At 45.1% G+C, this 26,948-nt stretch overlaps 1 protein-coding gene across 1 annotated transcript in view; it reads right to left on the reverse strand.

Annotated features, from left to right (window-relative positions):
* The window catches only part of LOC147684263 (putative cation-transporting ATPase 13A4), a 131,459-nt gene that overhangs the window by 73,246 nt on the left and 31,265 nt on the right, over positions 1-26,948 (reverse strand). The window contains exons 9-11 of the mRNA XM_086944657.1: positions 24,368-24,499; positions 7,071-7,241; positions 2,170-2,327 (exon numbers count right to left, since the gene is read on the reverse strand). Of these exons, the coding sequence (XP_086800783.1) occupies positions 2,170-2,327; positions 7,071-7,241; positions 24,368-24,499 (461 nt within the window). The remainder of the gene's footprint in view (positions 1-2,169; positions 2,328-7,070; positions 7,242-24,367; positions 24,500-26,948) is intronic.

Consider the following 26,948-nt stretch of genomic DNA (forward strand, 5'->3'; position numbering starts at 1 on the left):
GCCCATAAAAGGAACCGGTTTCACAGCAATGAGATCTGATCACAGCGGCCCCACAGCGCCCTTGAAAAGCTTTCGCCCGCAGTTCCCCAGGGGCACCAAGGAGTGAACATTTCTGTGCCCTGTTCTCCTTCAGTTTGGAAGAAATCCAACTTTGTAGAGTTCACCAGGGATGGGCAGAATACATTCCTAAGGGATATGTCACCCTCTGAGCACTGTGCAAATGCTTCTAAATTATGTAATTCTATTGAACAATGACAAACAAACAACCAAGGAAAATGCAACTGCCTAGAGCAACAGATGGTAGGTAGGATGGGGAGACATGTCAGTGGAATAGTAAAGGGTTTGGGCTGACTCTTGTGGGCCACCAGATGGGATGGCCATGGGGGGTGCCAGGGACCCACTGCACTTAGATCTGCCGGAGAGCTTTGGCTTGAGCAAGTTCAGTACGGTGCCATGTGGTATGACTTGAAGTTCAGTACTGTACCTTGAGGTATGGCTTGAAGTTCAGTACTGTACCTTGAGGTATGACTTGAAGTTTAGTGTTTTACCTTGAGGTATGGCTTGAAGTTCAGTACTGTAGCTTGAGGTATGGCTTGAAGTTCAGTACTGTACCTTGAGGTATGGCTTGAAGTTCAGTACTGTACCTTGGGGTATGGCTTAAAGTTCAGTACTGTACCTTGAGGTATGGCTTGAAGTTCAGTACTGTACCCCGCTGGGTGACAGGAAGGACTTCAGTCCTGTACCTTGCAGTATGACTTGAAGGAGGAGAGACAGACAGACAGATAGGTGCAGTTCTCTCCACGAGGCGAGCGTGAATAATGACCGCAGCTGACCATGGCAGCCCCTTTCATTCCATTATCCTCCACAAACCAAAAGACGGCCTGTCGTCATTTTCTTTTGAGTCTCGTTTGGAGTTCAGCCCTTGACCACGGAAATTCCTGACAACAGCTAAAGCCTTTTTGAAATTATTAAGGCTTTCAACCTTGATCCTTCCTGACTGTCAGTACCCTCCCCACTATAGGTGCCCGGCTGGGCCCCATGTGAGTACGCTTCTTCCCTTTCACCCCCACACAGTGCACACCCCATTATCTGACAGTCATCTCCAGGTGCCCTTTCATTGCTAGGTCCTGATGAGACCCTACATTGTTAAGTGGGTCAAAACGTTATCGAATAAGTGAAGCAAACCATTTGTCAGGCACTATTACCGTATTAGTAGGCTGCGAGCCCATATTATGTATTGATTTAATGGTTGCTTTTGTACATGTTTGATGAAACCTTGTTTTTATGTCACAAAGAGTCACAACCTTGAAATATAGGTTTCACAATCACTTGGGACACCATGCACTGATTTTAAAATAATGTGATTACATTATATAAAACAACGTCTTTTCATCCAAAGTTCGTGGTATATGCCTTTTCCCTTTCAGACATCTCTTTGCCTTTGATTATTGTGACTGAGCTACTATATATTAAGTATCATTTGTTGATTGTCCGCAGGAACCGTCGTCTGTTAAACTGACTCCCCTATGGCCGTACTCCGGGCATTCATCCTTGGAGCAATAAACCCTCCTTGGACGACACTATCTTGACACAGCAGAGTTTTAATGGGGAGCAGCGAGAATGAGTTTTATTGTCCTCCACTGGCCACCATATTGCATCTCACTGGAAGCGCCATCAGGATGAGACCGCTCCCCTTTCCCAGGGGACTCTGTCAACTGCCCAGCCGATGCCACCCAGTTGTTGCACGTTCATTCACTATGGCTTCGTCACTCATGACTCTGATGCGAGCATGCCTCCCTTCTCATCATCGGCCGCCAGCTACAAGAAGCATGCTGCGGAGCATCCATTGTGGTATGGCCGAAAGTAGATATCTTCTTAAGCGCTGGCTCCAGTCGGTCTCAAGGGGATCTCATATCTCTTGCGCTTTGACCAGGTGGTGAAAAGTGGGGGCCTCTTTTGTGGGGGCATAGTGATAGCCGGTGGGGGTCTGCTTTTGGGGGAGGGATGGTCATGAAATGAGTACCACAGCTTTCATGGACAATCTTACATTTAGCTTATGGGATTTATATAAATGGTCTGAGGATACACCAATACAGAAGGGAGCATCACACCTGCTTGGAAACTGCATGCACTTTTTATCTTAAAATAAAGAAGTAAAAAAAGACTTACTCCTCTAGGCACAAAAATGATGATTGTGTAGACGATGCCAATAAGCGCCAGAAATGCCAGGAACATGAAGAACCGTCCCACGTCCCGATGAAGCTTGAAGTTCACCGGCTTAGGGTACAGGATGGACCTCACCATGTCCCCTTTGGTGGTGTTGAACCCTGAAGTAAACAAAGAACAGTAACATGAAGAATGCTCGAAAAGAGGGGAATCTGAGACTAGTCTTAAATTTTAGAGAGCAACTGACCAAATGAATAATGTTCCTTTCTTGCAGCACGTGAATAACTCACTGGGAGTGGAAGTCCTGCCATGCTGTCTAAGCATGGGTGAATTTTGCGAATCTGGCTTTTGCGAATTTGCATATTTGCGAACTCGCAATCCGCAAAATCCGTGAATTCTCACGAATTTGCGGATTTTTTTTTTGTGTTCGCAAGGGTTTCTGCCAGTTCGCGAGGGTTTTGTACCAGTTCGCAATTGCGAACTTACTTGTCGGCTCGCAAAGGTCGTGACTATGTTGTTTCTACGTCTGGTTCATCATCACAGGTTCCCAGCACCCTCTGTTTCACCACTGCCACCCTCTGTTTCACCCATACCACTCTCTGGTACATCAATACCACCCTCTGGTTCATCATCACTGTAGATTATGGGGGGGGGAGCAAGCACACCTGCCCTGCTTCAACTGACATGAATTAATTTGGGGTTGATTTATTAATGTGTCACTGTTTTAAAATTCCAGTCTGGCACCTGCTTCCTTATCTGTAATTTGCTTTCTGTTGCAGTGCAATTTTTTTTCCAGGACCTTTGTGGCCTACTTGTAGCTATTCTATGAGCCTGCTGTGTGGGTCAGAGCAGGGTCATAGAATTGTTGCATTTAGCAACTGAACTCTGGAGGGGCCCCAGTCAGGAAGCACTACAGGGAATGGTTACTAATGATGAGTTTGAACTTTTGCACCTGCTGAGTGCTTTCAGTTGTGCAAAACTCGTTTTTCTGCAGAACAGCAACTGTAATGCCCCAAACAAACATAGGCAACTGAACTCTGGAGGGGCCCCTCAGGAGGTACTACAGGGAATGGTTACTAATGATGAGTGAACTTTTTCACCTGCTGAGTGCTTTAAAAAAAAACTCATTTTTCTGCAGAACAGCAATTGTAATGCCCCAAACAAACTTACTTGTGAAAGTTGATTTCTAATCCAAAAGTGATCCAAAGAAAGTCAAAAGGCCTCAAATCCAAAAAAGTGCAGGCAAATGTCAACCTGAGGAGTTATTCTGATAAAAATCATCATTTTCAGAAGGTCTATGCTGCTTGGTGGTGGATTTCTTGTGCAGAATTGCACATTTTGTAATTTTGCGAGTGCGAGATTGTTGCTGCCTACATGTTCGCAATTGCGAACTCTCATGATGCGTCGCCAAACTCCCGCGGGATCCCGCAGCAAGATCCAAAATGGCACAGCATTCGCAAAATATCAAGAAAAACAACTCGGCAAACGCGGAATGACGGTAAGTGAACGCCGCAAGCCGCAAAATTGTATCACCAAGAAAAATAAATCTGCTGCGTGCGAATTTGTGGATTTTCGGTAAATTCTTGAGCGTTTGCGGATTGCGAATTTACCGAAAATCCGCAAAATCCGCGAGCGGAACGGATTTTCCGCCCATGCTTAATGCTGTCCCTTAGCTGTGTCAAGACCCTAGGGCAGCCTCTTGCCATCCTACATTAATGTTTGTTATAAAGTGTTAAAAAGTTACCTCCACTAAAGAGTAATACAACTTTGCAAATTCTATAAAAATGCAAAAGAATACAGACAGAAACAATTTGAATTTAGCAAAGAAATTATATGTAACGAATGTGAATAAATACAATATCAAATATAATAAGGTTAAAGTAGAAAAAAGAGCACAAATGACAGGTGGTGATTCAGATCTCCGTAGGTGGCCCGCCAGCCTGCCAGGTCACCCAGATGCCCTGGCTCCCATGGCAGAGACCACCTGCCATATTATTGTATCCCACCCCCCCATCTGGCAGAGTTCTCACTTCCTTCGACCTATCCACCGTTGCAGCAGTTGCACAGAAGCCGGAGAAGTTTTCTGAGTGTCTGCCATTTTGATTGGTTTGCTTTGCAAGATTTGTTGCTTTTGAGGAACAATTTCCCATTGTGGCTGTTGGTCCTGAAATAGACCAACCAAATCTACAGTCCAAATCTGCCTGAGGCGCTACAAATTTGCTCCCAGCGTTTGTAGCCATTTGCAATGTTTCCTCTTCTGGGCAGCCAGACTTTTCTTGACAATTCTGAACAGGAATACTATCTGCAGGTAAATTATTTGTCTGCAATACCTCCCTAAATAAAGTAGGCCTTCTGACATAAACGGATCAATAGCCCTGAAGTGGATGGGCCACCGGTCCCAGATTTCTGATGGTGGGGCTAGCCTGACATCCCCCTCTGGAAACCAGGCACTTTGTCCAATCCAAGGGAACCATAAGTTTGGTGAGGTTCCCACTTCACTAGTTTCTACATGAGGTCCAAACTAATGGTCAGCCGTTTGCCCGATAACTAACCAGAAAACAAATTATTGTTTGGGGCAAATGACGGAAAAGCCTGATGGGAAAAATGCCACGTTGGCCTCACGCAGAAAGAGGACAATGAAGGGCATCCCGCATGGTTGGTATAGAGCAGGGAACTGAACTCTGGGACCTTTGGCCTCAAGAAGCAGCGCTATCAACTAATATTCGACCCTGAGTAAGTTAGAAGATGATGAAAGACACATAACAGCGTCAAAATCCCTTATAAGACAGGAGAGCATTACTGAGGGACACAGGTGCAACCAATGATCTAGACTCCTACTTTCAAGGAAAGCCATTGCTGAGCCTAGCTGCAGAGGGCAGGCGATTGCTCGTGTCAAGGGGGCCCGATATAGGGTTTGAAGGATGGCACGCTCTGCAAATGCCGCCTGCTGTATAACAAGTTGTATAGGCTACAAAAGTTGGAGGAATGGCTATTCACCATGTTTGTGAGGAAGGACCCTCTCCACCAAACTCAATATGAGGCCATCATACTTCAGAAGTTCCATCCACACTGATAGTAGAAATTCCTCTGCATTTTGTCTTCTCTGCCAGGGCTGTGTCTGCTTTGGGATGTACCAATTTGAAGGTGAAAACCCTCAGCTGAGGTTCTGCCAGTGACAGATGTGGTAGCTTCAAGCACTGCTTGAGGGCACTGGCAGCATCCACAGATATAGGTCATTGGTTCCCGGTCGCGTTGGGGACATTGTATTTAGGATTAGATGAAGGTTCGCCACACTCTCCACCATCGTTCCACACACACTGACCTCTGCCAGAGATGATGAGGTGGCGGCTGTACCAGAGGCACCAGAAAGGGCCTACGAAAGAGCGGTAGGAAGCAATGCTGTGCTGCAGGTGTCTGCTACCAAAGCTAGCCCAAAGAAAATACTTTGGCTAATGAAGAAATGGACAGAATGTCTATGGTTTTAGGAAGAATTACCGGTACTATCCTTCTCTACATCAGGCCTTTATTCAGTCCTATAATTACCGGAAGCCGTTGCTCGCTCGTCGCACACTGTTCTCGGCAGAGAGTGCTACAATCCACTGAACTATCGCAATGACTTCATGTTCTGCAGTTTGATTGTGGTGAGGATGTACCTGGAGGCATCATCGTCTTCAAGTCTCGGTTTCTTTGAAGAGAGACAGGACCGGTCCCTTCTTCAGGTCCTGCCTCGCTTCATCCTTAAGGAAAATTCAAGAGCAAGAGTTGTCACCATCCACCTCCCGGAGCACAGTGATCCTCAGCAGCTGCTTCCATCTAGGTCAGGGCGGTCTCCATTGCAGAACGAGTCCGCAAGGATCCAGGGAGTGAACCTCGCACCGCAGACCTCTACGTCAAAGACCCCGGTCAACCTTCAATGTGGTTGTCCAGTATCCCCTCGTGAGATCTCTCTTCATTTGCATGGACACCCCTAGTACTGTAGTGGGGTGTGGAAGACAAAGCTTCACAAGTACCCCATAAATAAAAATCAAGAATTGTCAAGTGGCACGCAAAGAGCATTTGGCCAACATCTCCACACAAGAATCTCCAAATGCTCAGCTCTGTACATCACCAGACTCTATTGTGTGCCATGACGGTTTTGTACAGTGCCCGTACTCTACGTAATGGACATATGTTGCCCTATTTCTATCGTCTCACTTTATGGGAATCTACCACAGCCATCGGTCGGGTCTGGGCCACAATCTTCAAAGAAGAAAGTACAGTCCCAAGGGTTGGACTTCTTTATGCTTTCCGATGCCCAGCCATACCCATCTATAGTACCAGGGTTACAATGTTTTTTTAAGTATGCAATATTTCTTTAGTTGGTCTTTGAACTTATCTAGCAGTGATGTATTTGCAATGTTTTATGAAGGGGCCACAATCACTTCATTTGGTCTCTTCCTGCAGCGGCTGTGTATGCCTCTTCTTCAGTAATGAGATGGATCACAGTGTTTTAAGTAAGCAGTCCCCCTTTCCATGTCATCCTTAGCTGCAGTGACTGGGCGGGTCACATTCTCTTTGGTTAGTCCCTCTCATGTACCTCAGCCAACAGGCAGGCTGTGATTGGCTGGCAATTTCCTTGAAGTAAGCACTTGTGAGCTAGGTTTTGAAGTTCTGATTTTCTCCCAAGACAGTTGTTAAGTGGTAAAGCTACAATGTTCTGTCACCGGAGAAACATCTCCTTTCACCCCTGACGCATAGTGATAAAAATATCTGACGATTAAGCCACACTTTTCTGTGAGAGGCACTCACCTTTAACCCCTTGGGTGGTTTGGGTCAAGCCTATTTTTCTGGTGGACAGTGAAGAAAGCTCCTGTCCTCTTGAGGTGAACTTCTTGCGTAAGATACTGGTCATACACTGCACTCACCTGTCCTCAGCACCACGGCCTTCGCTGGACCCTGGCCCGTGGACTCCGCTCGGATGACCTCCGTCCCGCAGTAGAGCACGTGCCTCTTGTAATCTTCTCCACTGAACTTCATCCATGGCATGGACTTGTCCATGTGAGGTAACTGGGTCTTCGTCACGGGGATGCATTCACCTTAAGAAGGTTAATAATATCAATATTGGGTTAATGAAGTGCACAATCATTTCTTGTCTTTATTTATTTGTTGTACTTGTTAAAGCGCTTTGATGTCCAAACCGCTCAAATGAGTGCTACAGAGGTAATGAAATGACACAACAGGCAGCATATTGCAACTCAAGATATTAAGAATTACATCATAACAGACAGTTTTACACAGCATCTTGACATCATGTCATTCTCCTCCAAGGCGGCGAAAGAAAGTTGTAGCAAGCTAAAGCACACTGATAAGACGGGTGGGTCAGCGGTGGTGGTAGTGTCAGTGAGCGATGAAGGATAACCCGCATTTGTCTCCTTCAATTGGGTGTAAAAGGTATTTTGCACATTGTTTCCAGGCTCTGGGGGCAGCAGCTACTCTTATTTGAGTGTGGATGGTGTCTTGTAGTCTAGCAGCATTGGTGGGTGATTATTTCCTTGAAAGGCGGGGTTTTGAGTCGAAGGCTCGGAAGGCTTCGATGAGATGTGTTGACACACTGAAGGTTAGATCGCTGAGGGGGTATCGGGTGAGTGGCGGTGTGCAGCCCTAGAAGTGTGACCTGCTCTTGTATCTACTCAACGCCAACCAAGGCCAAGCCGTCAGTCAAGCATTACTGTCCAGCGGGCTGCAGAGTGGTAATTTGAGGGGTCTGTAGCTTAATAGAAGCTGTCAGTCAGTGTTATGATTTTACGGATAATTCAACTGCATCAAGTTCAATCCTGAAACTAGCAGGCAAGGTTCCCCCGCAAGCTTGAAATCAGCATTATCCAAAGTGACGTGCATTTTGTTGGAGATCAGACATTGTTGTAAATATCTTTGCTTCTGAACCACTTGGGAGAGCACAGGGCAGAATTCTGTTATTGTTTTTCACCAGCATGAGCCATTGCAGTAGAAAAACCACCCGTCCTGAGACCTTCCAAAGCCTTTTCAGAAGGACGCGTGTGACCTGATCAGCCACGTCGGATCCTCTCTGTGAGAGACCGCAATGAACCCCCAAGGTGATCAGCCTCATGAGGACTTGTCATTGGGGAGAAGCCCGAGTGTTTTTAACAGTAGCGGCTTCACCTCTAAGGCGGAGGAGCATCGCCCTACTGCTCGTTGAGCAGAGAAAAATAAAATAAAACAATAAAAACAAGATGTTATTATCATTTGCTCTTCTTTTACGACTCCAGGCGGGGCAAGGCGGGGCTAGCCGACGCCAAGCGAGCAGGAGTGGTTTGCAGGGCCAGCCAAACCATCATGCGCACTTGGCCTGTTCTCCATTGGGCTGCGTTGCACGGCCCCATGGAGAACATGCTCAGCCTCCCCAGGACCCGCCTGAGCGGCAAAACAGGGCGCTCAGATCAATCACGGCGCTGCTCCTGCAGCATGGTGATTGGCTGGCAGAGTCGGAAGCCTGGGTGCTTCCGGTGCAGGCTGCAAGAAGACGAGAAGAGACGTGCGGCAAATGCGGCGGCAAAGCAGGCATGTTTATTTTTTGTCATCCTGACCCGCTACTCGCCCACCACCCCGTTCGGAGGCAGCCGCCACTGTCTTTTAGGAGAGCAAGGTGTTTATGCCTGGACACTTCTGTTTCACTTGCGGAGAACTAATAAAAACACAAAACCCATTGGAAAACCTTAGACGAATTCCTTTACACCCCCTGGAATACCTGAGACTCAGACGGCTGCCATTTCTAATATTTATGTTGCGTTTTACCCTGGCTGCACAGACGCCTTTTTTCAATTACTTCACTTCACTTGTTATATTGTTTTATGCGGTAGAACATTCTGCTGCAACCTGCCGTAGAACTCTTATTGATTGATTCTTATTCATTGATGTTTAGGAGCCACTGGCAGAGGAGTCTGAGCACACAGCTACGAGCGGTCCAGCGGGCCCTATCACCTAGCAGGGCTATGTCAGTAGCGTTCCGCTGGGAATAGCCCCAGGAAAGGGGAGTTGTCGCCTTCTTTATGCATCTGTAGAAGTGATTTACATAATAATAAATGAATGCTTAGTTCAGATGGGCCTGATTCACAGAACTAACTTAAGGCAAAATCCTAAACTTACTACTTTTGGTATTCACAGAAGTTAGGATTTTGCCTTAAGACAGACTTAAGACAGACTTAAGACAGGATTTTGTCTTAAGTCTGTCTTAAGTCTGTCTTAAGTCTGTCTTAATACAAACTTAAGACAAAATCCTAACTTTTGTGAATACCAAAAGTAGTAAGTTTAGGATTTTGTCTTAAGTTAGTTCTGTGAATCGGGCCCTAGGATTCTGTCTTAAGTTTGTCTTAAGACAGACTTAAGACAGACTTAAGACTAAGACAAACTTAAGACAGACTTAAGACAAACTTAAGATAAAATCCTAACTTCTGTGAATACCAAAAGTAGTAAGTTTAGGAAATTAGTTCTGTGAATCGGGCCCGATGTGTTTAAGTTATCATAACCGGGCCGCATTGGCATCCATTCAGAAAGAGTTGTGCATTTTATTCACATGAACGAGCCTTTCCACATGCATGTCTCTGTGGGATTTTTTCATTTTAGAAAAATAAGCAACATTGGAGCTCTCTTCAGGATGTCTGCGTGCAGATAAAATACCACTGTTTTTAATGAGCTTTCTTTCCTAAGAAACCCTGCTGGGATAAAACACTTCAAGGCCTTTAGCTGAAGGCTCATTCAGGGGTCATTCATTGCTTGAGGGTGTTATTGTCTTCCTTTCTAGGGACATGCACGGCCATCCACTCATGTTTTTATTTATATTCTGAGTATTAATTTGCAGCAAAATAGGTGTTTACCAGCTGCAACTTATTTGAAGTGTCTTGTATATATGAACAGTCCTTGGGTAATTCTCATGTATCTTTGTCAATCCAGCACTATTACGTCATCTCACCCCATGTCGAGTGTATGGCTTGTCTGCCTAAAACCCTACAAAATGCTTTGTTTTTGGGAGATGTGCCAAACCTTTCCTGATCTTTGTACGGGGCAGACCCTATGCTAGTCTGTCTACTCGCTTCATTCTTTATGAAAAGTGACGCATCGCTGCATGAGAACAGCGATGCGTCACTTTTCATTGCGCCCTCCTTGCGGCATGCTGGATGCATCGTATTTACAGTATGACTCATCATGTCGCAAGGAATTACAGATACATCAGTACTTCTGACGTATCTGTAGGCGCAGTAATGACGCACTGCTGGAGTGTGTCACAAAAGTGACGCAACTCCAGCAATGGGTCATTACACATGGGGCAAGCCCCATTTCAATTGTGCCTGCGTCAGTCTTATGCCTGCCATGAGGCAGGCATAAGATATTGACGCAGTCACTTCTACGAGGCTTACTTGTGTCAAAACGCCCACCCTGCATACATTATAGATATTGGCGCAGTCACTTCTAGGAGGCTTACTTGTGTCAAAATGCCCACCCTGCATACATTGTACCGGTTGTATGACGTTACAACGCATACTTTTACAATGCATACCTTTACAATGCATTTTTTTACAACGCAACGCTCTGCTGAATCGCCAGACCGCCAGACCTCCCGAGGCTTCGCCGGGAGCAACAACGCTGCCGAGGCGCGGCGCAACGCTCATTTTTAATTGGTGCTTGGACACTTTTACTCACCTTGCTCCTTGCTTCAGGGGTTGCGCCGAGGACACCGCGCCCCCCTTGTTCTCTTGGGACTTCCTTGTTTGCCGCCACCAGAGCGCCCCACGCTGAGCGTTCCCTCCCCCTCTGACGGGCAGGTCACGAGGGCGGGGACGGGCGTGTGTAACATCTTGGGCTGCTCTCTGGTTGGCGGGGCAGCTCCTCTGTCCCTCCCCCCCTGGCAATTTCTACCTGCCGGGCGAGTCCCGCCCTAGCTCTGCTGAATCGCCAGACCTCCCGAGGCTTCGCCGGGAGCAACAACGCTGCCGAGGCGCGGCGCAACGCTCATTTTTAATTCGTGCTTGGACACTTTTACTCACCTTGCTCCTTGCTTCAGGGGTTGCGCCGAGGACACCGCACACCCCTTGTTCTCTTGGGACTTCCTTGTTTGCCGCCACCAGAGCGCCCCACGCTGAGCGTTCCCTCCCCCTCTGACGGGCAGGTCACGAGGGCGGGGACGGGCGTGTGTAACATCTTGGACTGCTCTCTGGTTGGCGGGGCAGCTCCTCTGTCCCTCCCCCCCTGGCAATTTCTACCTGCCGGGCGAGTCCCGCCCTAGCTCTGCTGAATCGCCAGACCTCCCGAGGCTTCGCCGGGAGCAACAACGCTGCCGAGGCGCGGCGCAACGCTCATTTTTAATTCGTGCTTGGACACTTTTACTCACCTTGCTCCTTGCTTCAGGGGTTGCGCCGAGGACACCGCGCCCCCCTTGTTCTCTTGGGACTTCCTTGTTTGCCGCCACCAGAGCGCCCCACGCTGAGCGTTCCCTCCCCCTCTGACGGGCAGGTCACGAGGGCGGGGACGGGCGTGTGTAACATCTTGGGCTGCTCTCTGGTTGGCGGGGCAGCTCCTCTGTCCCTCCCCCCCTGGCAATTTCTACCTGCCGGGCGAGTCCCGCCCTAGCTCTGCTGAATCGCCAGACCTCCCGAGGCTTCGCCGGGAGAACAACGCTGCCGAGGTGCGGCGCAACGCTCATTTTTAATTCGTGCTTGGACACTTTTACTCACCTTGCTCCTTGCTTCAGGGGTTGCGCCGAGGACACCGCGCACCCCTTGTTCTCTTGGGACTTCCTTGTTTGCCGCCACCAGAGCGCCCCACGCTGAGCGTTCCCTCCCCCTCTGACGGGCAGGTCACGAGGGCGGGGACGGGCGTGTGTAACATCTTGGGCTGCTCTCTGGTTGGCGGGGCAGCTCCTCTGTCCCTCCACCCCCTGCCACGCCCTACTATTTCCGGTCCCCTACTTATGGCACTACTATCCCGGCCGCGCAGCGGACGAGCGCAGCGGGCGCGACGAAGGCGCGCCGAAGTTGCGCCTAAGTTAAGCCCGCCTGCGCCCGTCCGCGACGGGCCGGGACCAGGGGCCACACCCCCTGCCCCCTTGTTGTCTTATACGCCTGCACAACTCCTCGCCTGCTCCACTGAGGTGCCTCTTTCCCATACCCTCATGCAGCACCTTGTTGCATTAGATATCTATGTCCCCCATTCAGACCGTGTTGTGTCTCCACATCCAATTACTCCCCTGCCTACGCCGGATATTGACTCCCCCCCCATTGGATCCTCTTCTCCCCCTCACACTGCTTCTGCTTATCTCCTCAACACTCGCTCGGCAGGTAAACACCAACTTGACCTGTTTAATCTTCTTACCACAGACTCCCCAGATTTTCTGTTCCTAACGGAAACATGGTTTTCGGAGACTTCCCTCCCCGACATTCTTGCCATACTTCCCCCTTCTTATTATGTCCTTCGGGCCGACCGCCCCGCGGACAAGATCGGGGGGGGTGTTGCCATGATTGTCCGATCCACTATTCAATTCCAGCTTCTCCCCCACGCACCCATTGATGGAGTGGATTTCCTGGTCGCTCGCTCCTCCAATCTGTCTGCACCTCTCACCGTTGTCCTTGTCTACCGCCCTCCCCTGAACATGCCCCTGTTCGTGGCCTTCCTGCAGGAACTCCTCACCACGCTGGTGGTTAATAACTCCTCTGTCCTCCTGCTTGGGGACTTTAACTACTGGCCTGGTGACTCCAGGGAGGACTCAGCATCCAAGGACTTCACGGCCACTCTCCTCTGTCTCAACCTTAAGTCCCATGTTCTGGTCCCTACCCACAATTTTGGACACATCCTGGACCAAGTCTGGTCATCCCAGGACATAGTTTCCCCCCCCAGCATCCTTCCTTGTACATGGTCTGATCACTCTCTCATTTCCTTCTCTATCACCACTGGTTCCCCCCACAAGCCCCTTCGTCCCAAGAATGTCTTCTCCCGTAGCTGGAATCGTGTTGACTTGGCCTCCCTCTCTCACTCCCTTGCTTCTTCTTCCCCAGACCTCACTGGCATTCCCCTTGAGTCACAGGCCGCTGCAGTTGGTAACTGGCTCTCTTCTGCATGTGATTTAGTAGCCCCCCTCAAGCTAGTCAAGTCCATTCGCCCTCACGAGGCTCACCGTTGGTTTAGCCCGGAGCTCAAGACTCTTAAATTGGAGCTTAGACGCTCAGAGCGCCTTTGGCGCCGTAGCTACTGCCCTGACCACAAGGCCAAATATAAATTACTTCTTAAGGAGTACAAGAAGGCCATCTTGGCCACTAAGACCAAGTACTTTTCTGAACAAGTGGCGCTCTCGGCTAACAAAGCTAAAGAAATCTTCTCTTTGGTCAACAACTTGGCCACCTCTGATCGTGCTTGCCCTCATTTCACTCCCTCCCAGGCCCTCTGCTCTTCTCTTAACAACTTCTTTATCGAGAAGATTGTTAAAATTAAATCTAATATCTTGGTCACTCCTTTTACTCCTCTTCACTCTGTTCCCTCTGCGCCTAAATCTTCCTATTCTTCTTTTCCCCCCCTCTCCTTGGACTCTTTTCTAGCTCTGCTCACTAAAATCAAGTCTGGTTCCCCCACTGACTGTGCCCCTGCCCGCATTCTTAAAACCCTTTTTTCTTCCTGTCCTGATACCCCTCTCTCCTTTCTTAATGCCTCTCTTTCCACTGGATTGGTCCCTTCTTCATTTAAATCTGCTATTGTTTCTCCCATTCTTAAAAAACCTGGTCTCGATTCTTCTCTTCCCTCTAACTTTAGACCTATCTCTCTTCTTCCCTATCTTGCTAAAATTCTCGAATCTTACGTTACTTCCTGTCTCTCTGCTTATGTTGAACAGAACCAGCTCCTGGCTTCTCACCAAGCCGGTTTCCGTTCGGGTCATTCGACCGAAACCGTGGTGCTAGCCGTCCTTGACGAGCTTAAAGCCAAGGCCGATGTCAACTCTCCCCAAGCTTTGATCCTCCTCGACTTGTCCGCTGCTTTTGACACGGTCGATCATAACATTCTTTTGGACCGTGTCAGCGCAGCGGGCATACGAGGCTCTGTCCTCTCCTGGATCACCTCCTTTTTGACAGGCCGTTCTCAAGCCGTTCACCTTCCCGGCTTTTCTGCTTCCCCCTCCCGGTGCCCTGTGGGGTCCCCCAAGGTTCCTCTCTTTCTCCCCTTCTTTTCAATCTCTATATTCACCCTCTTATCTGTTCCCTTCTTGAGCTGGGGGTCTCTGTGTATAACTACGCTGACGACCTCCAGCTCGTCTTTGATCTTTCCTCTTCTTCTCACTCTCTATCCTTTTTTCACTCCACTATGGTCTTTATTTCTGGGTGGATGAGCGCCAACCACCTCAAGCTCAATCCAGATAAGACTGAGCTTGTCCTGATTGGCGGCTCATCCAGCCCCTGGTCCCCTGCTTTCTGGCCTCCCATTCTCGGTCCTCCTCCCACCCCCGTTCCCTCCGTTAAAACTTTGGGCTTCAAGGTCAGACAGGACCTGTCCATGCACGGCCAGGTCAGTGCCGTGGTGTCCTCCTGTTTTCTCTCCCTCCGGATGATCCGGAAAATCTCTCGTTTCTTTTCTCTTGAATCCCTTAAAATCATTATTTCTGCCCTTATCACTTCCCGCCTTGATTATGGCAATAGCTTGTTCGCTGGCATTCCTGCCTATGAAACCCGCCGCTTACAAGCTATCCAGAATCAGGCTGCCCGTCTTATCTTTCACTTGCCCAAAACCCATCACATCACTACCGTCCTCAAATCCCTTCACTGGTTGCCCATTTTGCAGAGATCCCTGTTCAAACTAGGGTGCCTTGTTTATCGGGCCCTTGATCACTCTGCACCGGCTTTCATCAATTCTTTGATTTCCCGTCACACCCCTGCCCGCACTCTCCGTTCATCATCTTCTGCCCTCCTCACTGTCCCCCGCTTTCATAAATCTCGCACTGGTGGAACCCGTTTTTCTGTTCTTGCTCCCCGGTTCTGGAACTCCCTTCCTCTTTCTATGCGCTCGATCCCTATCTTTTCACACTTCCGTAAAGCGCTAAAAACTTTTCTGTTTACCCTGGCCTACCCCCGCTAACCTCCTGGCTCTGTCTGTTCGGTTGTTTAGAGCTCCCAGCGCCAGGAAGCCGTTTTGGCCATCGTGCGCTCTACAAATAATTTCATTCATTCATTCATTCATTCATTCATTCATTCATTCATTCATTCATTCATTCATTACAACGCATTCCATTATAACGCATGCCATTACAACGATTTTTTTAAACGACCTTTACAACGCATTCTATTACAACGCATACTACCTATACAACACATACCATTACAACACATACCATTACATTGCAAGTATGGTAAATATTGGATAGTGTAGGGGTAAAAACTTACTATTATAACTCCAGGGGGAGCAACAGTAGGGTAAGTGTTGGATAGTGTAAGGGCACTATGCGTTGTAATGGTATGCGTTGTGATGGTATGCGTTGTAATGACATGAAATGTAATTGTATGCGTTGTAGTGTCATGCGTGGTAATGGTTGCGTTGTAATGGCATGCGTTGTAAGGGATGTTGTGTTGTAATGAATGCATTGTAATGGTAGTGCGTGGTAAAAGTTGTGTTGTAAAGGTTGTTTCCCATTGTACCTGGCCCAGGTATAATGCGGCACAGGGGTTTACAAAGTGACACATCTACCTAGATGCATCACTTTGTAAATATAGGGCAACATGGTGCATTTTTTACCCTTCTAGTGCGTAACAAAAAGCGGCGCACCGGCAGTGCAAAAGTGACGCAAGAGCTCACAAATAATCCCCTTAGACTTTTCCTCCTTTGTAGCTGTGCAGACTCTGCAGCCTCTGCTCCAGTCCATCATTTGATTCAGACTTGGGGATCTTTGCACATTCTCTTGAGGCAGACTCCATGACAGTTCTCCTGCTGAATTATACTTTGGTTCAGGCAGTGATTTGATTTAGATTTATTATAACTGCTAATTCCCAATAATTTGACTAACAACACTTTGCCTTCCTAAGTGACCTTATTTTTTAATAAACCTTCATGGGTTTGGCCTGAATTCTTGGCTTGTGAAGGTGTTATTAATTTGTAGTAGGACTTGCTCTCACAAAGACTTAATGGGTCTTGTGAAGACTCAGGCAGTTCGGATCCTGCACATCAAGACTTTAATTATTTAAATAGAGCATGGACACACCCAGGGAGGTTTTTAATAGGTGCATGAATACTTGAGCACATATTCCCTAGCAGTTTCTGTCCTTCTTGCTTGCTTCCTTCCCTGTCTCCACGCTGTCAGGTAGCCAGTGGTCTGATCTGTGCTGGCTCTTGGACCCTATGTCTGGTCGATGTCTTAGATAATAAAGGGCATTTCTCAGATTCTTCATCCTGTATGATGGGTACATAAAGTTACACTTTCCTACCTGGGGATTGGCTCCTTAGCAGGATTGGCATGAAAGGTTTCCCAAACACATCGGACAGTCTGACAACGCAGTTGTAAAGGACGTTTAGTTCCAATAGTGAGGACGAGTAAGGACTTCCAGGAGTGACGCCCACATCAACATCCACATTTTAAACTGGTTTGACCATCTTCATGGGACCTTTTTAGCTATTGCCTTGACACTGGCGGGCGGAAGGAGAGCCAGGAAACAGAGGGCCCGATTCACAGAATTAACTTAAGACAAAATCCTAAACTTAGTACATTTGGTATTCACAGAATGCACTTACTACTTTTGGAATTCACAGAATGCACTTACTACTTTTGGTATTCACAGAATGGATTTACGACTACTAACTTTACGTCCGCACTCGGGCTGGAAATTCGGGCCCGGAGGAGGAGTTTCCGGCCCGGAGGTGGTGCTTCTGGCCCGGAGGCGGAGCTTCCGACTCGGAGGTGGGGATTCCGGCCGGTGGAGGAGATTTAGCCGAAATCTCCACCTCCGGGCCGGAAGCTCCACCTCTGGGCCGGAAGCTCTACCTCCGGGCCGGAACCTCCACCTCCAGGCCCGAATTTCCAGCCTGAGTGACGACGTAAAGTTGGTTGTCATAAATCCATTCTGTGAATACCAAAAGTAGTAAGTGCATTCTGTGAATACCAAAAGTAGTAAGTGCATTCTATGAATACCAAAAGTAGCAAGTTTAGGATTTTGTCTTAAGGTTAGTTCTGGGAATCGGGCACAGGGAGAGCTCCCAGATTGTTGACAGCCTTGAATGGGTGGGTTTCATGGGAATGGGCTGAGGAGTAGATGGATAGGAAATCTGCTATGGCTGTTGGGAACATGATTATTATTATATTGTAATTTCCTCTGTATAAGAATAATCAGTTAGATCACATACAGTTTTGCATGGGTTTCACCCTCTTACAATAGATAGCCCAGACCATAGCTCTCAAAGAGGTTAGTCAATAGCTTGAGATGAAAATTGAAAGGGAGGGGCCGCGTGGCTTTAGAAAGCCATCGGTGAAACCCAAGCATGATGGGAGTGAAATGGCTGCACTTAACGTGTTGCTTTCTAACAGAAAAACAGTGTTCGATATGCACCGAGATCAGAACAGCCATGGACATGTTGGCAATTAGTAGACTCAGATAGAGCATTTAGTTTACAGTTTTAAAACTCTGCAAGAATTGGGTAGTAAAGTTCCTCAGGCAACAGAATTCAGCAGCTTCTCTGTTGAATGGCACCATGAAAGTTCTTACTCTGTTAAGAGGCCTTGTTTAGGCGCTAACCAGAAGCTGGATCATTTTCACTTAGTTTTTGCCTTCTTGTGTCATGTTATGTTAATTTTGTGTGTAAGGGTTGTGTAATGAGGCTTCTTGGCACCATGGCAATTGACATAACCAACTAAAAAAGATATAACACCTTAAAATGTGATTTAGTTTCTACAAAAGGAAGCCGACCCAAGGCAGATGGAAGAAGAAGCTCTTCAGTGAGCTTCCCTGAGCGGTACACAGACAAAATATCAAGTTGGAAATATCGACCTACCATAATATCGAGTCTGAAATATCGAAGGAGCATAATATCGAAGGCAAGAATATCGTTGGACAGAATATCGACCCTAAGGTAAGTAATATCGAAATTCTTAATATCGATGTAAGTAATATCGAAGTTAGTAATATCGATAGCATATATATCGATGTTACTAATTTCGATGACACTAATATCGATATTTGTATTATTTTATAGTTTTTTATTATGTATGTGTTATATGTTTAACTTAAGTATTTGAAATAATTACTATTAAATGTGTATTAATTTTATATAATAATAAATTCATTTATAAAAAAATTGTATATTTTAGTACCGGAGCGGGTTGTGGGTTTATAGGGGAATAGGGTGGGAAGTAATTTAATTATGGTAAGTAGATTAATAAATAGTAGGATTAATTAATTAATTATATTTAATTGCTAATTATTATTAATTAATTTGAAAAAAATTAAATTAATTGAATAATTGATATATATGTGCTGTAGCGGGATGTGTGTTTATAGGGGAATAGGGTGGGAAGTAATTTAATTATGGTTAATTAGTTAATAATTAGTAGGAATTATAAAATAAATTCAATTAATTGGTAATTAATTTTAATTAATAGTTAAATAATTTTAATAATTTGCTAATTATTTTTCTTTAATTCATAAATGGATAAATGTGTTATGTTGTGGGTAGTGGTTTTATAGGGAAATATGGTGGGAAGTAATGTACATTTAAATAATTAATAATGTATTAAAACTAATTGTATTGGGTGAATTGGGTTTAGGAGACGCTTGGGTCAATAGAACAGCACCTTTGAAACAGATGCTCAAGAAGACTTACTGGTCGTGGGTGGCTAATGAGAGAATGTGCAATTCTAAACATTGTAAATCTGTTGTTGAGTTTCTTTTAATTAAGGAACTCCCCTTTAGAGAACCTTACCTGGACTTAATTCATAACCCGGGCGACAGATCATTGTACTTCAAATTCAGGGTAGGAGTACTTACCTTAGGGCTGTTAACTTCTACTTGGAAACCACCATCACAAACCGTTCCATATTGCCCCTTCTGTGACTTAAGGGTTGAGTCCATTGCCCATCTGTTGTTCGAGTGTTGTGCATATGCAGCGCCCAGGTCGAGATGGCTGAAGCCACTATGTAGGAGCCTGGGCACTAGATCACACCTGGAAGCTTTACGCATATTACGTTCAGATGCTCGTCCCTTCTTTGCCTGTTGCATGGCAACATTTTTGGGCTGGGCTTGGCGGATAAGATCTGCAAAGAAACTGCTGCTCCAATAGTGTATTTTCTGTTTAAACCTGTCCTTATGACTGGGCTAATAATCCACTCCCTTGATATCTCTGTTGGTCTTGTAGGCTTTTATACTGTGTATTGTAAACTGTTTTTATCAATTTGCTGTAATGTAATGCTTTTATGATATGCTTTTATATCGAAATAAAGCAAAAAAAATGTAATTGTTAATTAATTATTAATTGGCAATTAAATATTATTAAATGGTATTAATTTTAAATTTTTGTAGGTTAAATATATTTAGCCAAGCATGTATTTTATATTTATGTATAGGTATTGTATATAGTTTATATTTATTTATTTGTTTATTTTTTTATAAATAGAAAAATCGTTTATTTATAAGTATGTTATTTTAACCCTTATACTATCCAACACTTTCCCTACTGTAGCACTCTCTGGAGTTGGAATAGTATTTTTTACCCCTACGCTATCCAACGCTTTCCCTATTGTTGCACTCTCTGGAGTGGGAATAGTAATTTTTACCCCTACGCTATCCAACGCTTTCCCTACTGTTGCACTCTCTGGAGTGGGAATAGTAATTTTTACCCGTACGCTATCCAACACTTTCCCTACTGTTGCACTCTCAGGAGTGGGAATAGTAATTTTTACCCCTACGCTATCCAACGCTTTCCCTACTGTTGCACTCTCTGGAGTGGGAATAGTAATTTTTACCCCTATGCTATCCAACGCTTTCCCTACTGTTGCACTCTCTGGAGTGGGAATAGTAATTTATACCCCTACGCTATCCAACGCTTTCCCTACTGTTGCACTCTCTGGAGTGGGAATAGTAATTTTTACCCGTACGCTATCCAACGCTTTCCCTACTGTTTCACTCTCTGGAGTGGGAATAGTAATTTTTACTCCTACGCTATCCAACGCTTTCCCTACTGTTGCACTCTCTGGAGTGGGAATAGTAATTTTTACCCCTACGCTATCCAATGCTTTCCCTACTGTTGCACTCTCTGGAGTGGGAATAGTAATTTTTACCCGTACGCTATCCAACGCTTTCCCTACTGTTGCACTCTCTGGAGTGGGAATAGTAAGTTTTACCCCTACGCTATCCAACGCTTTCCCTACTGTTGCACTCTCTGGAGTGGGAATAGTAATTTTTACCCATATGCTATCCAACGCTTTCCCTACTGTTGCACTCTCTGGAGTGGGAATAGTAATTTTTACTCCTACGCTATCCAACGCTTTCCCTACTGTTGCACTCTCTGGAGTGGGAATAGTAATTTTTACCCCTACGCTATCCAACGCTTTCCCTACTGTTGCACTCCCTGGAGTGGGAATAGTAATTTTTACTCCTACGCTATCCAACGCTTTCCCTATTGTTGCACTCTCTGGAGTGGGAATAGTAATTTTTACCCGTACGCTATCCAACGCTTTCCCTACTGTTGTAGTCTCTGGAGTGGGAATAGTAATTTTTACCCTTACGCTATCCAACGTTTTATATAATTAATTGTAAAAAAATTAAAAGTTTATTTTATTTTGTATATGAGTTACATTTTATTTATGTTATATTTTTATGTTTGTAAATGTATTAGTAATTTAGAATATATGTAATTATTTTATAAATTAGTAAAATAATTATTAATACTTATTCTTCAGTACATATATATTATATATTTACTGTATATATTTCATTAATGTATTATTAATATATATGTATTATTTATTTATTTAAAACATTATTAGATACTTTTAAATATGTAGATTTAATTTATTAGTGTTATATACTTTATTTTACATTTATATATTAAAAGAAAAAAAATCGATATTTTTAACATCGATATTTTTTACATCTATATTATTTTTTCGATCTTTTTGTACTTACCATGTTGTAGATAGGATGTCGATATTCTTGCCTTCGATATTGTTGACTCGATATTTCTGTAGGTCGATATTTTTGACATCAAAATTCTGTCAGTGATCCGCTGGAACTGAAGTGGCTTCTTCCCCAAAGGTGTTAAGTCTTGGATCTTGCCACCTGACACTTTAACTGCTGTGTAGAAAGCAGTCTCCACTGGGTTGGTTCCAGTTGACCTAGGAGACCCAAGTTGCCAGGATTGTGCCTTGTGGGCTTTGGTCATGGCTTTGAGTAGAATGATCCACTTGACTGGCAGCCAATGGGGGGCTCTGAGTGTGACTGTGATGTGTTCTCCACTAGACCTGTGCAGACAGGTCTCTGGCTGAAGGGGCATCTGTTACTCCTAATGTGCAGCTGTGAGAACAGGTTCGGCTCTTGAGGGGAGATGTTTGCAGAAGTCTAATGACCAGAAAGATGCTCTAATGCTATCACATGTTTAGTGGTTGTTGCCCATGATAAGTTCACCCAAAAAGGGAACTTGTTGCTGCCAGCATTTTTGGCTCAGGTTCTACTCTTTCAGTTATAATAACATATAACTTACATTGCTTGATTTTAATTAAATAACATGAACAGAAAATAGCAGATGGTCTCCGTGATTGGCAAGGGGCCTGTTTGACATGCTCGGAGCCGCAGCTCTCGGACCGTATTGGCGTGTCCTAGAGATCAGTATGTGGAAGACATAATTTGATTGGAGGATTAAACTCTTTCCAGAATGGCAGTAATTGTATTTTGTTGATAATGTTGAATTATCTCCACCTCTCTTGCCTCTTGTTGTCTTGTACCAATTGTGGGTTTTAGCATGCCTACTCTGCACTGGGTTTGATAAATAGTTTTTTGCTATTTCTTGGTCGTACAGGTGATAACACAATGCTTTATTCTTTAGAATAAGAGTCTCAGGTTACAGGTAGAAGATGGTAAGAAGGTTCCATAGGTGTAGTATCAAGAGTGTGATCAGTGTCTGAGATGTGTGTCTTGAAAGTTGAGAGCCTGGCTCTGCTGAATTTGGGAAATGCTCAATAGCCTGAGTAAGATCCATATGATGTTCTCAAGAAGCATTTTCCAACAGAGCCAAAGTGGTCAGTGTTGCTTTGTTACTGATGGTGATCATACTACTGACATATCTGACAGTGATGAAGAGGAGGGTTCAGAGGACTCATATGGAGCAATGTTTATTCCACAGAGTCTCTTCAGTGGCAAGGTGTGGACCTCCTGTTCTGCTATGACCACAATGATGCTATGACCACCATGATGGCAGGTCTGGCGTGCATCTCACACGAATGTGACACCACAGGATGGGTCTTTATATGGCTTTTGGCACAGGCAAAATCACAAGAATTGTGCACAACTATTGCAAATGCTTTACATTTAATAAAAGAAAATCTTCAAAATCTCTCTCAAGCCAATCAAATGCAAGCATCAAAGTAACCAGGCACAGATGAGAAGACGCAGCGGATGAATCCTGTATTTGTGTTGGCATTTAAGCCAATGTACACATGTGTGTTTGGTCATATAAATCCTTATGCAATCATTTGTTTGGTTTTATGCGAATTTGCATGAATACACACGTTTGATGCCATGAATGCATGCATTTGTGTGTGTCAAATAAGTATATACTGTTAGCCCTGAGAAAAGGAATGAATGAATGAATGCAGTTGTGCAATATGCCTAAGAATTGACCTTCTCTGGGCACCAAGTGATGTGATGCATATGCCCAGACATAAATTCAAAATAGTACGAGAGGCAACATAAATAAAGTACACAGTTAGTATATATAAAGAGAATGCTGGAATTCCACGTTGTAGAGTTTAGATCTTAAGGTGTCTTTTATTAGAGATGCACTTTATTTTCATATGACGACAGCCAATGCGTTTCGCCCAAACATGGGCTTCTTCAGGGCAAAGGTATAGAATAAACAAATCGCCAGGTAACTGAGGTCAGGTTCAGAATCCGCTCAAGTCCTCATCCGGGCAGAAGCTGTGAAAGGGATTGACCTTTGAAGTAAGAAGCAAGGGGCCCAAAGGTTTTAGAGGTCTTCTGTCCTGACCAGGACTTGAGCGGATTCTGAACCTGACCTCATTCATCATTCCTTCTTTCTCTTTGTATATACTAGTTTTGTACTTTATTTATGTTACCTCTCATAACCTTTTGAATTTATGTTGAACTTTGTAGTCATGTGGCAGCTGACCATCTGAGGTGGGCAATGTTTTGTTACTTTTGTGACTAATCTTGGCTGTGCAATTCTCTCTTACCCAGCTGCCTTTTCTTGTATATGCCCAGACATACATTAGGTTAGAGCCATACAGTCATACATTCAAATGTGCATATGCTGTCATATGTGTAAATTTTACTCTAACATCTGGGTCAGTGTAACTGGAAGTACATTTGTGTATGCAGTGCAATATGAAAAGTAGTCAATTTATGGATAGACATACAAATATATAACATGCATATGGTCACATTCATATACCGGAGCGCATTGATCACATAGGAGGAATTCTTCCCTTTGTTAGGACCACTACTCCGGAATTAAATCCAGGGCTCTGAGTTCAAGTGTTAGTAATTTTCCTAAAAATGTTTCATTTGAATTTGTAGACTTGCTCTTGCAACAGTTCAGTAGTACTGAATCAACAATTGCGCCACACCCATGGGCTGCTTTCTTAAAGGTGTTAAAGATGCTTTCATGGCACATATATACTTTGGACAGATTGAAAACAGGGCTTAGCAGTTCTATGGGGTACCACAACTTGTTTGGGAACTTCACAGACCTGTGAAATGTGAAAACATCCATAATTTTACCTGATTTGCCACAGCCGGTTCTGCTCTAAACCATGTGATTCGTGCGAGCAGAGTTCTAATTCTGCACTAGCACCAGCGCAGTCTAGATTTAGAGCTCCAAGGATATCACCACTACTGACTCGACGCCCTATGTGTTAAATGTAGAGGAAGAATCGACACTTGTGAAAACAGAGGACGATGTACCAGGGACTAAAGTCAGTTCCCTACAACAGTGAATATTGGCCTGAAACGGGGCTCCTCACCTGTGAGCATGCCTTCGTTCAACACACAGCTTCCGCTGACCAGGATCGCGTCGCACGAGAGGAAGAAATTCTTTCCGGTTAAGACAATGACATCTCCAGGGACCAGGAGTCTTGATTCCACTTGATTACAACCTAGAGAAGATTATAAATTTACACTAAGATTATCTCTACGACCACAGGCTAGTAAAGGCTTTTAGTTGTCCAATAGGCAGGCAGATCTTAGGACTGGCGCCTGTATGAAATTGTTAAAGAATACAGACGGGTTGAATAATTACAAGCTAGCATGCCATAGGCTCCGTTGGACATTGCTCCAACCCTGTACGCACCACGGCATCCCCACTGATGATGCTTGCTGATCACTTGCAGAGATGCAAGATGTTTGGCCAAAGGATGACAGAGTAAGATGGTACTCATTTTGTTGATGGCTTCCACCGGTGGTGCTTGGTTGTAAGTAATTATGAGAAAGGTGTACTCAAGGAAATCGTAACCTGAAGATGGTTAAAACAAAATTCCTGGCAGCGCTTTTTCTTAGGGTCGCATCATTTCCTTCTTTAACCCGTACTCCCTAGTCTCTAACATTGATTCTTCTTTCTCTATTCCTTGCCATAAAACAAAGGCGGTCCTTCCTCTGTCGTTCATCGCCTTTGTTTTTTTATCTATATAATTATGGTCTACCCTTGGCTATCAACTAAATGTTGCCCTGCCTATATCTTTGTACCTCTAATTATACCTCAATAATTCCAACCTGCCTTATACTCTAGAACCTTTATGTATAACCTAGGACCTTTCAAACTTGTCTATATCCTTGCACCCAACCTATACCATATTACCTTTACCACTCCCAATCACCTAGTACATTAAACCCTTCCTATACCACAAACCAGCACCTCTACATACCTCTTATACATTGATTCCTGAAAGGGAAATAGCCTTTATCGGTGTAAACACATAAACACTGATAAACACCTGCACATCAAGAAACAAAATGCCATTGGAAGAAAATGAAATGAGAAAGACTGTGTGTTTTTTAAATTTCTTTTGAAGGGGTCAAATCAATGCGCCTTGGTTACACAAGGCAAGAGCTAGAAACTAGTTTGGTCTAAGATGACTCTGCTTGCATTTGTTGTTTTTGGATGTAATTTAAAGTTGTTTCAATTCCTTTTGTTTCTTTCAGTTTGTGCACTTGGATCAAAGGGGCAGAGTTTAAAAGTATCTTTTCAGGTATGAATTTATTTCATACACTACAGAGAATCTGGGAAGATTAAATCATATTTGATCTTGGGGCAGTACACAATTCTGTCACTGATCCCTTAAATGGCCAATACATACCATTGCTTCTTCTCATAGACGCAGAATAGGTCAAACCGGAGGGTAGACCGGGACCCCTGGCGCTCAAATCAGTATCGACAGCAGATCAACTCCCAAACATGCCGGGCTTTAAACCACGTGCATGGGACAGTGTGAAAGCAAGACACAAGACATTCCACATACTAGCACCATAGCAACAAGCAGTCAAGTCAAGTGCCCCACTGTCATGTGCCGCACATTCAGCTAAATGTGGCTTTTAAGCCTCCTGTACATAACTGCTGGTGTCTTGAGCCCACACTTACAATGTTACCCACATACTTTCTAGTCCCAGAATACAATGAGATGTTTCTGTGTGGTCAGGACTGACGTAAGGTGTGACCGAGGACATGGAGCATTTGCTGTGCGAATAGGACCCTTTACCCCGCACACTTTTACTCCGCGTGCCATTACCCTGCAGTTTTTATAATGCAACATCATTTGCAACGCAGAGCTTCACACCGCAAACTATTACAACGCATTCCCCATTATACTGCAATTTACCATTCTAACTCCAAAGTGGCGATGAAATGGGGAATACGTTGTAATAGTTTGTGGCGTAAAAACTGCGGGGTAATGGACTCTGACCAAGACTGCTGCTACTGAGATTGGCTACTTAGAACAATTTGCCATTTTATTAAAAATGCTCATTTGGACAGCCACACCTACATACCAATGAGCACATGACGCACCGCTCTTTAATCGTAATGTTTCTTTTAATGCCACAGGCAGGAAATCAAACCGGCTTCGGCCAAGACTCCCGTCTTTTAGCCTCGCCATTTTTTAATAAATTGCCATCTCTGTTAAATGTGCTCATTTGCACTGCAACGCTCAGGTATCAATGAGCGCACCCGGCACTTTCCTTTTACTTTAATCTCTGTTTTTGGCATTAGCTGAGGGTCTGCTCTGCAATGCTAAAGCCTGTTTTTAAAAGAAATTCTCCTGCTTCTTTCGCTAGTGCAGGGCCGGCCTTAGGCATGTGCAAGCTGTGCACCTGTACAGGGCCGCTAAACCCCAGGGGCCCCCACGCCAATATATATCCTTAATATAATAATCCTCTGAGGATGGACACATATTTGCGTGGCGCCCCCTGGCAGGGATTTGGTGGCCTCCGACTCTATTCCACTTCCAAACACCCTGACCCTCCCTCTTCACTGGCCTCCGCGCTCCACCCCACCCCGCCCGGACCCCCTCTTCTGGGGCCCCCTACCTACGCTCCCTGCCCAGGGCAACCATG

The sequence above is a fragment of the Lissotriton vulgaris genome, chromosome 11 (assembly GCF_964263255.1).
Source record: "Lissotriton vulgaris chromosome 11, aLisVul1.2, whole genome shotgun sequence".
NCBI lineage: Eukaryota > Metazoa > Chordata > Amphibia > Caudata > Salamandridae > Lissotriton > Lissotriton vulgaris.